Consider the following 15575-nt stretch of genomic DNA (forward strand, 5'->3'; position numbering starts at 1 on the left):
CAAGCCCTAACAAAACCCGGCCCTCCAGCTACCCCAAGCCGGAGACCCCACTGAATGTGGCACTTAATGACGCGCTTCTCTCCAGCCCCCGGGCAGAGCATAAAGGAAACACCTGTCCCATGGACGGCACACTCTAATCCCGCTAAATCCCCAGTGGAGGGGCCCGCGGGCCGCAGCAGGCGCCCGCACCCCAACGTCTGACTTTTGTCCTGGACCCTCACGTTCTGGCGGGCGAGGCGGGACGGAAAACACGGAGCAGTCCCCCCGTCTCCGCCCCGGCCAGACCCGCACCGTGGGGGGCAGAGCGCTGCGCGGGACCCTCCCCCCCGGGGGGCGGTGGATGGGCGGCCTGGGTGCAGGTGAAGACCCCCTTCCTGGACGGTTGACGCCTAGCCCGAAAGGCCCTCCTGCCGACACAGGAGGCCAAGCTCCCCGTCTGACCAGACCCCGACGCCCCCGCTGGTCCCCAGACCCCGCACCCCAACCGGGGGCAGCTCCGACTGACCCTGGTTTCCAACCTGGAGCTGAGTCTCCACAACCTCGGAAAAGGGTGAAGAAAAGAGAGGGGTACAGTGGGGAGAGCTGCAAGATGAGACCACCCAGACACCTGGCCGCTTTGGAGAGAAAGCCTTGGAGACCACGCAAACACACGCACACACGTGGACACACAAATACGCACGCACACGCATCGCGGGTGCCAGGAGAGGCCGTGGGCTGCTGCCGTCCCGGCCCCGTCTCCTCCTGCCCGAGGGAGCTGAGGCCGGCCCAGCAGCCTCCACCAGCAGGATGGTCGTTCCTCCCTCCCGGGGCCCCTGGACCCAGCGGGACGGGCTTCCCCGAGGGGGGAGCCTAGGAGACGCTCCCAGAGCCCAGGGCAGACGGGGTGCCGGCCAGGGGCTCTCAGCAGGCTCCCGGCAAAGACACCCCGGAAGGCAGCTAAGATGCCGGCACCCACCTCATAGCACAGAGCTTTACAGCCTGAAAACAGGAAACACTGTAGAAACAAACAGACCCAGACCCGGTGGTTCACACAGCCGGGGCGGGGGGGAGCCCTGCGGGCCAGGCCCTGGCTGGTCTTGGGCCCCAGGGCCTCCACTTGACCTCGCAGAGTCTCCCCGGGACCCAAGAGCACCCGCCACCGCCCCGCTTTCCTTCAGGAGGAAACTCTGGGGGCCCGGGGGAGGTGATCTGGAGGAGGTACCCTGCTTCCCGGGGGACCAGGGGCTGCAGGTGGACGTCCCTGTGCCCCCCCTCCCCGTCCCTCAACCCCAGGTGGGGCCCTGTCCTCCCCTGCACGGGCTCAGGGCGTAAAACTGCCCGGCCGGCCCGGGGCATGACCCAATTCAGGCCACTCGCACGGGATCGGGTTACGTGTTTTTCGGGAAAGTTTCAAACACTTTGCAGTTTCCTCCACCTCCTGCCCAGGCCCCCCTCCCCTGGTTCTGAACCGACGTGATGGACAGGACAGTCCTGGCCCGCGACGGAGCGTGGGCTTCACAGAGGGCGCCTTTGTTAGCGAGCGCAAGTTGCCCTAGGACCTCTCCACCCACAGGGCCCGTGCGCCCGCGGAAGGTTCCGGTTACAGCTGAGGGTTCCCGTTTTCACGGCTCTCGGCTGAGCGCAGACCCCGCAAGAAGGAATGTCAGCTGTCCCCTCAGGAGCAGCTGCCTCCAGGCCAGGAACGCAGCCAGCCCTGGGGACGGGGACCCTGGCGGGCATAAACGATGGCCCCGGGGGTGGGGACAGCCCGAGCCACCACCCTGGGCCCCAGAGAGGGCCCCGCAAGCCTCGAGCCCTCGGCCTCCTCCTGCTCAGATGCCCTCGGGGCTGGGGGACCGTCCCCCTTATAAGGTAGGGACAGTGGCACTCGCCCCTCAAAGCCCAGGAGGGAGACCCCGAAGGGAGGGCCCAGGCCACTCCAGGCCCAGGAAGCCAAAACCCTGCGACAACCACACACAGTGAGGAAAAAATGCCACAGGCGCTGGGAGAAGCAATGACACTCGAGTGTGGATGGGGGCGGTGGTAGAGAAATGCCCTGGAGATACTAGAGGAAGTGAGGGGCCCATCACAGGGAGCAGGGGCGCCGGGCCCCTGGTTTAGGGGGCTTTAGAGGTGGCTCAGGCCAATGTCCACAGAATCCCGGGGGTCGGGGCTCTCGTTCTCAGGGGTCCCCACCAGGTGGCAAAGGGGCTCTGGAGAATTAGCCCAGACCCCTTGAGGGCAGCAGCTTCAAATTCTGCTTGGCGGCCCTTAAGCTTCTGTTCACGGACTCACACGGGGACATCAGGGGTGACCCAGACCCGGGGGAGTGCAGGCGCTGCCTGGGTCCTGCCCGCCCCACCTGGCACGGGGCGGACAAACACAGCAGTCTGCCTCTCCCCAGACACGCACTGTCCAGGGTGGGGCCCTTCCTCACCGGCCCGAGGAGCAGCCCGGACCCCCACCCCCAGCTCACCCCCTCCCCCGTCCCCGAGGCCAGTGTCCCTCTATCCCGTCTCCCTGGGTCGGCACTGGGCACGGCCTCAGGGAGCACGAGCGATGGGGCCCCTGTGGCCTGGAGCCACGGGCCGCTCCACACCCCCAGGCAGCACGGTCAGACCCCGGGACACTTCAGCCAGCTCCGCTGGGCAGAAATATCTGGAGTGCAGACTGCGGTGTGGGGCTGCCCCTTAGCTTCCAGTGTTTCTACCCCAAACCCAAGAGGCTCTGCTCGGCCCACGGAAAGTCACTGCCCACGAGGCAGCCAAGACCCCCGCCCTATAGAGGGACAAGCGGGACACCTGAGCCAGGCCAAGGCCCAACCCTGGCCTGGTGGGACATGCGTGTCCACACGCACATACACGTGTGCTCGCAGAAGGGCACCACCACCGCCTCCTAGCTCCCGGGGGCAGGGGGTCAGTCCCTCCCCACGCTTCGGCGCTGGCCCCCTCTTACACAGGGCCCACGGGGAGGGCCCTGGGGGCGCAGACATGAAGCCCGTGTCCTGCCCCCGAGAATCCCCGCTATTTGCACACAGACCCTGGCATGTTAGTGGATGCACGAGAAACACTTGCTGGCTGAACAAACGCAGGTGAGGACACCCCACCAGGGTGGAGGGAACGGGCGGACTACATTCTGAGGCAGAACATCAGAGAAGGCCCAGGCAGGGGGAACCAGTCGTCACCGGGCAGTTCCTCTGTGCTGGGGACAGAGACCAAGGAGCTGAAGGCCCCGCAGCGGGGGGGAGATGACATCTTCCCAGAGCACTGGAAGACGAAGCCAGTGATGTCACTGGGCGAGCAGGAAGGCATCCCAGAAGCAAATGTACAGGAGCTGGGCTTTGTGGGATGTGTAGGAGTTCACCAAGCAGAGAGGAGACGGCTGGGAGAAGAGCACTCCAAGGAGGAGGCGGCCTCGGAGAAAACAAGACCTTGGGGTTTGTTAATGGAAAACCTGGGCCACCCGCTGGTGCCCTGACATTGGGTAGAAGTGACTTCAGCTCTGTGAGTCTCATCCCCTCTGTGTGAGTGAAGGACCGAGCAGAGGGCGTGCACGCGGCAGGCTCCCCACGGGGGCCGCTGGCCCTGACTTAGCGCGGTCGTCTTTCATGGCATGTGAAGGGTGCAGAGAGCAGAGGCTGGGAACACGCGGGCCTGCAGAGGCCCGAGCTGAGTGTGAGCTGGGGCCGCCGGGGGGCGGGGGGGGTGGGCTCTGAGGACAGAGCCTAGACTGCGTTCCTGAGAAAAGTGAGGCCCGCAGAGGGGCCCAAGGGGGCCCAGAGAGTCCCACGGTGCCTGGTTTTGCATCTGGGAGACTGAGGCCCAGGGGACGGGAGAGTCTCGCTCCGTGCCGGGGGAGCCGGAGCCCCGGGGTGGGTGATCCAGCGGCGGGAGGGCCGGGTCACCGCCGAGGGGCCTGGGCCGGGGAGGAAGCCGCAGCAATGACCTCATCCCCTAGGCCTCCGGGCCGCGGCTCACGGGGTTTTTAACCGCAGCATCGCAGGACAATTCCCTGGTATGTTCCCCACCAGAAGGCATGGAATACGCGGTGTTTGTGTTGTGCTTTTGAGTGCCTCTCTCTTTGTGTGGGATTTGAAAAAGGAAGGAAAAAAAAAAAAAACCCTCGATTTCAGAGACAAAACCCAGCCCCTCACCTGGGCCCAGCCCGGGTCTCTTATTCCAGAGAGCGGGGAGAGGCGTGTTTCTGCCACAGCAGCAGGACAGGGGGAGACACAGGAGAGCCACCCAGACCCAGAACTCGTCCGCAGGCGCGCGTGCGCACAGAAACACGGGCGCAGAGCACACACACACACGCACCCACGCACACGCACACAAGCACACCGCACGCCTACATGCACAGACACACGTGCACACAGGCAGGCACACACACGTACGTACACACACACACACACACCCCCAGGGCGTCCTCTGAATCCAGGAACCATGTTGGGAGCCGGCTCTGCAGCCCTGGCAGTGGCCCTTTTCCCCGGGAAACCACAAACAAGGCTCAGATCTCAAACGGGCCCATTCACAGCCCTGGGACAGACCCTGCAGCAGAGATGAGATTCCACCCAAAATGGCTTTTTCAGGCCCCCCAAATCTCCCTGGTTCAGCAGAACGCTTAATCCCTCGGAGGCCGCCCTGGGGCTCCCTCACACAGAGCTGAGATAACAGCTCTCTGGCCCCATAAAAGCGAGCGCATGAAAAGAAAGGAAGAAATATGGGCTCTCTGGGAAAACACAGCTTTGAATGACTTTTTCTCCACCATTTAAGCATCGTGCTGCTCTCGGAATCCTGTGTGGAGCCCACGCTCGGCCCCTCCTGGGCTCCCGGCTGCGGTCTGGCTCCGCGCTCGGAGCTCTGGGCCGGGGCCAGCGGTGCCCGCGATCCGCGGACAACAGCGCCACCTGGTGTCCCGCGGCCCTGCCCTGTGCCGCCTGCAAACACCCGCCCCCGCGGCCCCCTCCCCGCACCCGGTCTCCCTCCGCCTGGGGGCCACCCCCGTCCCCGCCCCGCAGACGGCCACCTCCACCGAGAGCCCCGGGGCGCTGCGCCTGCCCGGCCCACCCGAGGCTGCCCGCTGCAGGAGGGTCCCTGCCCGTCCCCACGACCCCCCAGCACCCGCTTACCTCCTCCTTCCTCTCTCAGGGCGGTCCCTCCTCCAGAAAGCCCTCAGCATCCCCACAGACACCCTCCCCCCCACCCCCCAGTCCCTCTTCACCTCTTACCTCCTTCCTGTCCCCACCCTGGACATAACTCACATCTACCCCGGAGGCTGGGCCCGTGGCTGCCTCATTCCTCCCAGTATCCCCGACGCCCCACACCCCCCATGGCCATGACTCCAGTGGCAGCTGGATACAGCCAGCTCAAACCCACTGCAAAGGATCTGTCTCCACAGGCCAGTGAGTTAGGAAACCCTTGGAAACCTTGCAAGGCCATCAAAAGGTTAAGTCTGAAGCCACCCTGCTCAAGCTCTCCGTTCTGCAGATGGGGAAACCGAGGCCCAGGACTGCACAGCAGCTTGAGGTGCCCCCCGGGGCAGCTCTGGGCACGTGGGCTCAAAGGAGGGGTATCCAAACCCCGGAAGCACCGTTCTGGGCCTGTGGAGGGGTCGCAGCCCCTGGGCCCCTGCCCTCAGGGGTGGGGAACAGAGCAAGGAGACAGACCCTGTGACTCCCCCCTCCCGCCCGCAGACCCCTGTCACACCCAGACCGCTGGGGCAAGAGCGGGGTGTGCCGCAGGAGGGACGGGGACCCCGCAGAAGGCGGTTAGGGAGGGGGTACTGAAGCAGTGACGGCCAAGTCGAGGCCTGACCGGAGGAGAAGCCGGTCCTGTGACATGCCGAGCAGAGCACGTGCAAGGGCCCCGAGGCGGCCGGGAGTGTCCAAGGGTCAGCAAACAGTGCACCAGAGCGGAGGGAGCAGCGGGGGGGTGGGGGGGACAGACATGCGGGGCCGGTGCCGGGTGAGCAGCATTTGGGGGCCTGAGGCCCAGCCGATCTTGAATGCCACCGGGAGCTTCTAGAACGGTCAGAGTTTTGTTCTGGAAAGCCGCCCCCGCAACCAACGGCTGCTGTGTGGAGAGGGCTCCTGGGGGGACACGAGGGTGGCAGTGCACAAGGTGCTGATGTGAGAGAACGGGGGTGGACGAGCGAGGCGGCACAGGGTCTCTCCCCTCAAAAGGGTGGGACAGGAGATGCGACCACAGAGGGGGGGGGCCCTCTGCTTGGAGCAGGGGAGCTGCTCGCTGGCACACGCATCCCGGGCCCCAGAGGGCGAGGGGGCAGGACCGCACCCCCAGCTCGGGCCGAGCCCCCATCCTCAGCAGGGGAACTGTGCCCGCACTTCAGAGAATGGCCACCAGGTGGCACGCGGGCCTCAGAGATGCCGGGACTGAGGGTGGAGGCCGGTGCTAAGCAGGGAGTGGGCGGGCAGGGGCTGGGGGCTGCCGGGCAGGGGGCTGCCCGGAGGCGACAGGGCCCCTCCGCCACCTCCCCCGGCTCGGGACCGCACGGGCACCATGAAACCTGCCACGAGGAGACCTGTCTGAACGTGAGAGCACTGTCTGGGGAGGGAGGTGCTCCCGGCCAGGCCAAGAGGAGAGTGGAGGCCGGACCAGGCGAGGCCCGAGGCCGCCAGGGTCTGCCCCCAATCCCAGGACGGTCCTGGGCTGACCCCCCCCACCAAGGGTCTGGTTTCCACCCCCAGCGCAGGGCCTGGGATGCGCTGACACATTAGTGGCGATTCCCGGGCCGAGAGTCTATGTGGGCTTCACCCGGCCCATCCCAGCTGCACCCAGAGGCCCTGCCTGAGCTGCACAAGGATTTGGCACCCGAACTCAGGACCCTCGGTGCTGATGCAGGGCCTGGGGCGGCAGGGTGGGGGGCGGGGGAGTCCCTGGGATGCTTTACATCAACCGGGGAATTCAATGTTGTTGGAGCCGCTAAGAACCTAAGAGTGAACCTCCCAGCAGAGGAGGAACTGACCCCAGTCACTCAGGGGGCCTTATGGGCTGAACTGTGTCCCCCCAAATCCCTATGTGGAAGCCCTAACCCCCAAGTCCTCAGGATGTGACTGTATTTGGAGCTGGGCCTTCAAAGAGGTGATGAAAGTAAAATGAGGTCACTAGGGTGGGTCCTAACCCCACAGGACTGGGGTCCTTATAAGAAGAGGAGGTCAGGACACAGACACACACAGAGGGACGACCCCGTGAGGACACAGGGAGGAGACGGCCGTCTACACGCCAAGGAGAGAGGCCTCAGGAGGACCCAGCCCTGCCCACACCTGGGTCTGGGATTCCAGCCTCCAGGACCAGGAGGTAATACATCCTGTTGTTTAAGCTGCCCGGGCTGTGGACTTTGTTACGGCCCCAGGAGACCTACACAGGGGGCGAGCGGCCGACCAGGTCCCTGGGCCCAGCACCACCAGCACTTACATTTGGTAGAACGGCAGCCTTGGAATCTGGGCCCAGCCCAGCAAGGTCTTCCTGGCCCCTTCCAGCCACTGCCTCTTGAACCCTCAGTTACCTTGGCCATGAGGAGACCCCAGGAGCAACTCGCAGAGCAGACATGCTTTGTGCGGTCTGGGCAGAGGCTCAAATCACCCTGTGATAACCCAAAGCACCAGAGACACCCCCCAACTTTCTCCACTCTCTCCCTGCCCCCACAGCTCTTCCCCTGCAGTCTGGGAGGTGGGAAGGAGGCCGGCCAGAGGGAAGGACAGTCCCCCGCCTGGGAAGCAGACACACGGCCGGCCAGGGCACCCGGGATGACCACAGCAGAGAGAAGTATCTCTGGCTCACCACTCACCCACAGGGAGATGACCCCTGGCCTGCCCCAGGGCCTGCCCAGAGCAGGGGTTTGGGGACATTTCTCTGCAGGCCAATGGCAGCCGCCATACTGCCCGAGTGCACTTCTGCAAGGAGTTGCAGCCTCTGGGGCCTTGGCATGGACCTGGCTGGCACCGGGGTTACTTCCATAGGTCCTCAGGACCAGACAAACGGGAGAAGGCTCCATGACCCCAAAAGGCCAACCGTCTTGCTGGGATGGCGGCCGTCCTACTTTTCAAGCAAGTCCCTACCTTTATATGAGAAAGTATAACCCAAAAGGACAGTAAAAACAAAATGCCGGGACAGTTATCCCGGGAAAGCAAGGACATCCGCCGACACAAGCACCTCCACGGAGGCAGGAAAGACACCCGACAAAAGTCAACACCATCACTTTAGAATCATGCCCTCTCGTTGGACTTGAAGGACCCCCCCCCCAACTGAGAAAATGCACACCTCTCTGCCCAGGCTGGCACATTCCTTCAGGAGAAGCACGGGGAGCCCCCTTACCCCTGGCCCGGTAAGTCGGAGTGACTGACAGATGCCAGTCTCCACACCTGAACAGCACACTAAACCAAACCAAGCAGCGGCAATTCCAAATTCAGAAAACTCTAAAGGACCAGAGGAAAAACTACTGCAAACAATAACAAAACAGAGGCGGTCACAGGCTGTACAAGTGATAAGAGCAAAGGCTTTCCTAGACACCAAAATAACCTCCAGGAAACATAATGGAAGAGAAGATCCCATTTGTGATAGCAACTAACAAGAACAACTATTACTATATTAAAAGTAATAACAACAACGGTCTAAAACCCACATTACAAAACCATAAAACTCTCCTGGATAAAACAGACACGCCTTGACCGTGGACAGAAAGACCCCACCCCAGAGAGATGTCGGTCTCCCCAGACTCATTCATGAAACACCATTGGATTTTTTCTGGGAGGCAGACAAGCTGATTGTGAAGGTCACTGGGGAGAGCAAACAAACAAGCAAGAATTGCCCCTGAAAGAGAAGAGCTGGGCACAGATATTAACCACATGGTAAAACAGATTTTAGTGCAAACATCAGCAAAGCAGCATGGCCCTGGGAAAGATGCATGGACAAACAGCCGTGGACAGAACAGGGAGATCCCAGAGTAGAGCCGTTGGCATCTGGACATCTGGTTCACAATAAAAATGGCTCCTCAAATTGGGGAGCAAAGACACACTTTGGAGTTAGTGGTGCTGAGAGGGGGCAGACGAGAGGGACAGAGCGAGAGTGAATCTGATCCTCACGCCAGGATGTGCCCAACTGCCATCAACAGTTTAAAACCACACGACTAACCCGGACAAGTGCTAGAGGCAGCTGTGGCTGCTTCTCTATAACCTGAGAGGGGGAAACTCCTGTGAACCAAAATCCAGAAACATCAAAGGAGAAGTGGAGCCAACGGCATGCAAATATAACAGGCACTGCCTCAAGGCCACGTTACGAGGACTTGGGGACCCAAGCTTGCAGCCATCAGTTGGCCAGGGCGGGAGGCAACCTGGCCAGAGACTGAGACACCTGCAGGGTCTGAGTACCAGCCAGACCCGGGGCCACAGCACAGGCCGAGCAGACCACAACCCCGGCTCCTTGTGCCCGTGTCCTCCTGTCCTTCCTTCCTGGCCCAGCTCAGAAGCCCCCTCCTCCAGGAAGCTCTCCCAGACCACCAGGCCCGGGGTCCTCTCATTCTTAGGCCTTCTCAGCCTGACGGTCACATCCTGGCAGGTGAGGGTGCCAGGGTAGGGCGCCCCCACACCTCTAGTCTCCCAGTATCAGGGCGAGCCTGCAGAGCCAGCCAGCAGGGGGGCTCCGGCAGAGGGTTGTTTTGTGGGTGGGAGAGGCCGGGAGCAGCTGGCTCCGCCCACTGGTCCACACGCCTGGGGGATGAGAGCGCAGGGTCCCTCACGCTGCTACGTACCATCCAGAAGAGGGTCCCCGTGGCCAGGGCGACATACTGCTCAATGGTGGACAGCACACTGAAGATGAGGCAGACCAGGACGATGAGGAAGCTGTGGACAGGAGGACAGGCAGTCAGCGCCCACGCCAGGCTGCCCACCCCTCCCCCCCAGACACGGCCCAGGCCCGGGGAGCAGGTGGGCCCCCTGTCGCCTGAGGGACCAGGTCCTTCCCTCCCCGGGTCTGAGGGCTCCAAGGGCCACCAGCCCTGACTGCCAGCCGTGAGCAGTGCACAAAGTGCGGCACAGCCAACGGCATGTGACGTCACCCGGCCTCGAAGGGGTGAGCTCCGACCCAGGCTACGGTGGGACGGGCCTTGGAACCCCACGCCGAGAACCAGACCCTGCCCACCACCTGTCTCTAAGGTGTCCAGGACGGAAATCCACAGAGCAGAGAGCAGCCTGGTGACCACCGGGGGCCGGAGGGGCCTCCTTTGAGGGAGGGGAACGTCCTGGACGTAGTGGTGATGGCCGCAGGGCTCTGTGGCCGTCCCGACAAACAGGGCAGCGCACTCAACACGAGGCTCAGGGGTGGCAGCACAGGCGCCAGGAGGGGGCCGTCTCCTGCACCCGCTAATGGGGTGTCACCAGAGCCTGGGCTCCTGGGTGGGAGGCTGCTCTGACGCCAGCCCTGCGCCTGCTTTCCCCTCCCCATCCCGGGGACGCGGGTGGGGGGAGGCCAGAGGTGGAGCCCACGGAGCTGAACAAAGGGAAGGTGGCAGCCCCTGCCCCCGGGGGCCAGCTCCCAGGCTCAGCCCCCCTCCCATTCCCCCCCCCCCCGCCCCATCCCTGCACAGATGGGCTGCTCTGATCACACCCGAACCAGTAAGGCTTCCTGAAGGCAGATCCTCCGGGCCCTTCCCTCCACATCCCTGGATGAAACCAGGCCAAGCCCCCAGCCTTCCTCCTGCCTGGGAAGAGGACAACTTTAGGGGGGGTCATCCGGGGGCTCCAAGCACACTCTCCAGGTGGGTCCTCGCGTGGCCCCGGGGGTGCAGATGTGAAGAAAGCTCTCTGGGCCCACAACACGGACCCCCTGCCAGCACCCAGGAGACCTGGCCCTCTCCCCACCGAGATCCTGCTGTCCCCAGTTGCTTTCACTCCATCCCCCCCATCCCCACATGCCTGCCCTGTGCCCACTAGGAAGCCCCCTGCATCTCCCCCCACTGCTCAGCTCCTCCCCACCCCAGCCCACCTTCCCTCCCGGCCCCTCAGAGTCCGCTGAGAACAGGCTGCCCGACACAGCCCACTCCCCCCGCCCACATTTCCTGGGGGAGACAGGACCCGGGCCGCCCAGATGCTCCTCCCTGCCTGGGGAGCCCACCCCAAGACCCGGCTGCTCTCCCGCAGCTCTCGGGGTTCCCTCTAACAGCTCTTGTCTCCACCTCTCTCCTGGTGCCTCACACGGGCTGGGTCAGCTGGACCCGCAGAGCCGGGTCCCAGCCACCCCTCTGCACCCTGCCCCCTCATCAGCCTTGTCTCTTGTCCTGACCACAGGGCTGGTCTCCACCCTGGGCCCCAGAGTCCACCCTGCCCGGCCGCTGAGTGAGCCCTCAACATCACCCCCGCATGACACCACGGTGACCCCGACCCCAGCTCCTTCCCAGCATGCCCCCCACCCCCAACCCCACCCCACCTGCCTCAGGGCCTTTGCACCTGCCGGTGCCCCGCCTGCAAGCTCCGCACCCTCACCCGCAGACGGGACCCAACACTCACCCCCACGTGCCTCCACCCGTGTCCTTCATGCTCATATATCACCGCCGGGCCTGGGGACTATTTGCCCCCTTCTGCGTCGTCCAGCCCCAAGACCCTGAGCCCCCAGAGGAGTGCTGTGGGGTGCCACCCCCGCTGCACCCCCAGCAGGTACTCAGCCCGCACCTGCTCAGGTGCGCCTCCATCGAGTCCCCAGCTCCCTCCTTCGTCCCTCCCATGCTGGCCCTTCCTCTGCGCCCCGCCCTCCTCTCGGCGGGGTACAGCCCGGCTCACACCAGCCCCCACCAGGACGCTGGACCCGAAGCACAGTCTGAACGCAGCCCCGAGTCCCACAGCGGCTCCCAGCAGGACCCCGGTAGCCGCAGCCCTCGCCCGGCCTGGGGCCTCCCGTCCCGACGCCAGCGCCCCAGGGCCCGAGGCCGCATCGAGCCTCCCGAGTCCGTACACCCGGTGCCACCCCCCAGAACTCTGCAGGCCCACCCTCCACTCTGCCCGACTGCGGACCCGCCTGCCGGCTTGGAAGGATGTCCAGGCCCGCCCAGCCCCCAGGGAAGCCCTTTAACAGATGCAGCCCTGCCTCCCTGCCGGGACCCAAGGGCATCCCTTGTGTGGTGACTGAGACCCTGGGCCCCCACCTCAGGAAACTTTCGATCTCAGGGGGACACAAGCGAACCCTGGCTGGCAGAGTGAGTGCCTGGCTGGCCCGACTGCCTGTCGGGCACAGAGCTCACTTGCCCCCAGCCCGCACCCTGAAGCCCTGTGAGTCCCGGGGCCGCGCTGCCCGGCTCGGCTGAGAGAAACCAGGGCAGGTGAGGTCCCCCAGGGAGGGAGGTGCCCACCCCACCCCCGCCCCCAGGCCCCCTGGGTGTAGAGGCAGCCGCACAAAGAAGCCACACTGCCTGCAGCGTGGTCCAGGCTGCTCCCGGGCCTCAGTTCCCCCATCGACACAGCCAGAGCCACAGCCCGCGGCCACTGCCTCTCAGGGCAGTGGACATCCGGGCAGGGACTCAGGGGTCAGTCCTGTGGCTGCCCAAGGCTGGGACCAGTGTCCCACCTCGTGCCCTCTCCTCCTGAGAAGATGGGCAGAACCCACCCGCCCATGGCCCGTGGGGATACTTCAACCACTCCCCGTCGGGCCACAGGAAGCGGTCCGGGGACAGATGCCACAGATGCTACATACGGAGAAACCGGGGCTCGGGCTCCACGTTTCCCGAGGGTGAACCTCACGTGGTCAAACCACGGAGGTGACGAGGCCAAGGCCCGGGGGTGGGGGCAGGGAGCACAACACGTGTGGTCTCATCTCTCTCTGACCCGCCCCCCCTCTGAGGGACATTTGCGATGACACCCAGGGTCTGCCAGGTGATCCAGGACAATCCCCCAGATCCAGATCCTTCGCTTAGCCACACCTGCGAAGCCCCCCTTGCCACACACGGTCACACTCAGATTCAAAGGTCAGGACACCAACATCAGTGCTGACCCCCAGTCCCCACGTCAATAAAACCGGCCTCAGCTCTGAGTCACGTGCCCTGTGCCCCGCGCCACTGTCCCCAAGCCTGCAGCCACCCGCAGCCAGGAAGGTGAGGCCCGGAAGGGGAGGGGGCCGGCCAGGGCCAGGTCTGGACCCAGGTCTTTGGGCCCCGCTGCCCAGGGCTCCCCAGCCTCCACGGCCAGGACGTGCTCGAAAAGTCCTGAATTCCCTGCTGTTTCCTGTCTCCCAAGGCAGACAAAGCAGACAGAGCCCAAAGCGGCGCATCATGGGGGGCGCTGCATGCTGCCAGGCGGCGGCTGGCTATGCTCTGGGGCCTAGGAGGCCGCCGTCACTCTGCTACAAGGCCTGTCTCTGTACGACTCTTGCTGCCAGGGTGGCAACCGACCGTTTATTAGCGCTGTTAGAATGACCTCGGACAGAAAGCAGAGCGAGGGCTCGTTAGAACTGCGTGCCAGGCAGGGGCACAGAGACCCCAGGCGAGGCCCGGGGAGCGTCCTGAAGGGGCTGCAGGTACCACGGCTGCCGGGAGACCTCTTCTACGCGCTGTCCTGTGTCTGGCTGTGCTCCGGGGGCCGGGGGAAGGGTGACTGAGCCTTGCCAAGGAGGAAGGTTCTGGCCAGAGCAGCCCTGCCTGGGGCTGTGGACAGGCCTGCACGGAGGGTAACAGCAGGGCGGGTGCCCTCACCCCGAGCTCCGCTCAGAGGTGCAGGAGCGCCTCCCCGGGGACCCGGCTGGAGACGACTTTCTCTGGAGCTCCGGGGGTTTGGTGTCATTATCCCGACACACTTTGCTAGTTTCAGCCTTGCTGTATTCTGAAGGCTAAACAGCTCTTCGACTATTCTCATACGTCGCGCTAGTTTCAGGAAGAATCCCTTAACAAAGGTGATTCTTGTACCCTCCAACCTGTCCTGCGTGCGCCCCGGAGCCTCAGCGATGCCAAGATAGGGTCCCTGCCCTTGGGGGGCTCGCAGCAGCCTGAGGTGCCTGACCTCCTGCCTCTGCAGGGCTGGCCACCACCTGTGCGTCCCAGCTCACCTCCCAAGGCCCCAAAACCGGGCAGCCACAGACCCCCAGGAGCTAGGAGCCCGAGGTCCAGGGAAAGAAGGAAACGGCCCTGTTCTCTGGATGGGGCGTGGGGAGCAGGGCTGCGGGGGAGAAGAGGCCCCTCCGGCCCCCAGCGCTGCTCGATCCAACTTCCCAGGAGGGCGTGTGAGTGCCCGAGGGAGGTGGCTGCAGCCAGGGGTGAGGCAGCTCCGGGCCTGAGGACAATGGCCTGCTTATGCCCTGCCGGCTGATCCGCCCCGGGCGCTGCGGCCGCCAGCCCCCGCCCCGAGGGACGTCCGGAACGTTATCGGACATCATTTCAGGATCTGTGGCAGCAGGTGCCCTGGGAACACAGAAGAATGCAGGAGCCGTGCCAGGGCCGTGGTCCGCGACTCGGCGGGAGGGCGCTCCCGGGAGCAGGAGGGGGGCTGTAGACTGCACCCCCTTCAACCCCCGCAATGGGCTGGGCTGCCCCCCAGCACCTGGGACCCGCAGGCTCACCCAGGCCGGCGCCCCGCGGAGGCAGGCGATGGGCCGGACCCTCGGGGAACCTGAGTGAGTCTAACCGTGACGGTCTCTCCAGCCCACAGGGAAGCCTCTTTCAACACCGGGACGTTTCCCAGTGACATTGAAAATGTGAACAAGCAGCACACACTTCACGTGCAAAGGGAATGTGGCCTGTTCAAGGCGCCCTCAGAACCCAGACGTGAAAGACTTCAGCCTTCGGGCTCCCTGGGCTCTAAGCTGAGATTCCGGGACACTGAAACGCAGCACTGGAACGAGTCAGAGAACGTAGGACGTGCCGTCGTCTGTGTGCTCAATGTATGCAATGTATAGAAATGACGTACTTCGAAAAGTTTTGTGGGTCCAGCACGATTCTGCTCCTATGAGGTGCCTTTGAGAGTCATCAACTGCACAGACACAGAAAATAGGATGCTGGGGGCCAGGGGCTGGGGGAGGGGATGGGAAGTGAGTGTTTAAGGGGGACAGGGTGTGTCAATTTGGGAATATGAAGTTCTGGGGATGAACGGAGCGACGGTTGGACAGCAATGTGAATGTGCTTAATGCCACTGAGCCGTGCGCTTAGAAATGGTTACAGAATAAATTTTATGTTACATGTATCTTAACACAATTTTTTTAAAGTTAAAAAAAAAAAAAAAGGAAACTAAGTAAATGACTTTTCTACACGAGCCCTGGACGGCTGCCAGTGTTTGACAAAGGCTATAAATGAGTGAGGTTCAAAAACCCGCCCACCCTGCCCGGACCTTCAGGCTGATAACAAAGGGCTTGTCCAGCGGCCGAAAGCTCAAGGCCGAACTTGGAACGCGTGATTTAATAGATTAGGTGCTGACGTTCAAACCCCAGCCGTATCGGAGGGGCTCCTCTTTGTACAAAAGTCACCCTGAAAGATTCCAAACACCTCCGAACAAACAGAGGACAGGTACCCCCGCTTGGGCCCGGGGCTGGTGAGCCAGCACCTGGACATGGACTCCCCCGCGGCACTGGACCCCCGGGGGGAGGCAACCTCAGGTCCCACCAGGGCTGTCC

General features: G+C 63.7%; 1 protein-coding gene across 1 annotated transcript in view; it reads right to left on the minus strand.

Moving 5' to 3' along the window:
• KCNQ1 (potassium voltage-gated channel subfamily Q member 1) overlaps positions 1–15575 on the minus strand; it is a 348499-nt gene that overhangs the window by 284911 nt on the left and 48013 nt on the right. The window contains exon 2 of the mRNA XM_061202275.1: positions 9745–9835. Coding sequence (XP_061058258.1) covers positions 9745–9835 — 91 coding nt within the window. The remainder of the gene's footprint in view (positions 1–9744; positions 9836–15575) is intronic.

Source organism: Eubalaena glacialis, chromosome 10 (genome assembly GCF_028564815.1).
Source record: "Eubalaena glacialis isolate mEubGla1 chromosome 10, mEubGla1.1.hap2.+ XY, whole genome shotgun sequence".
Taxonomy (NCBI): domain Eukaryota; kingdom Metazoa; phylum Chordata; class Mammalia; order Artiodactyla; family Balaenidae; genus Eubalaena; species Eubalaena glacialis.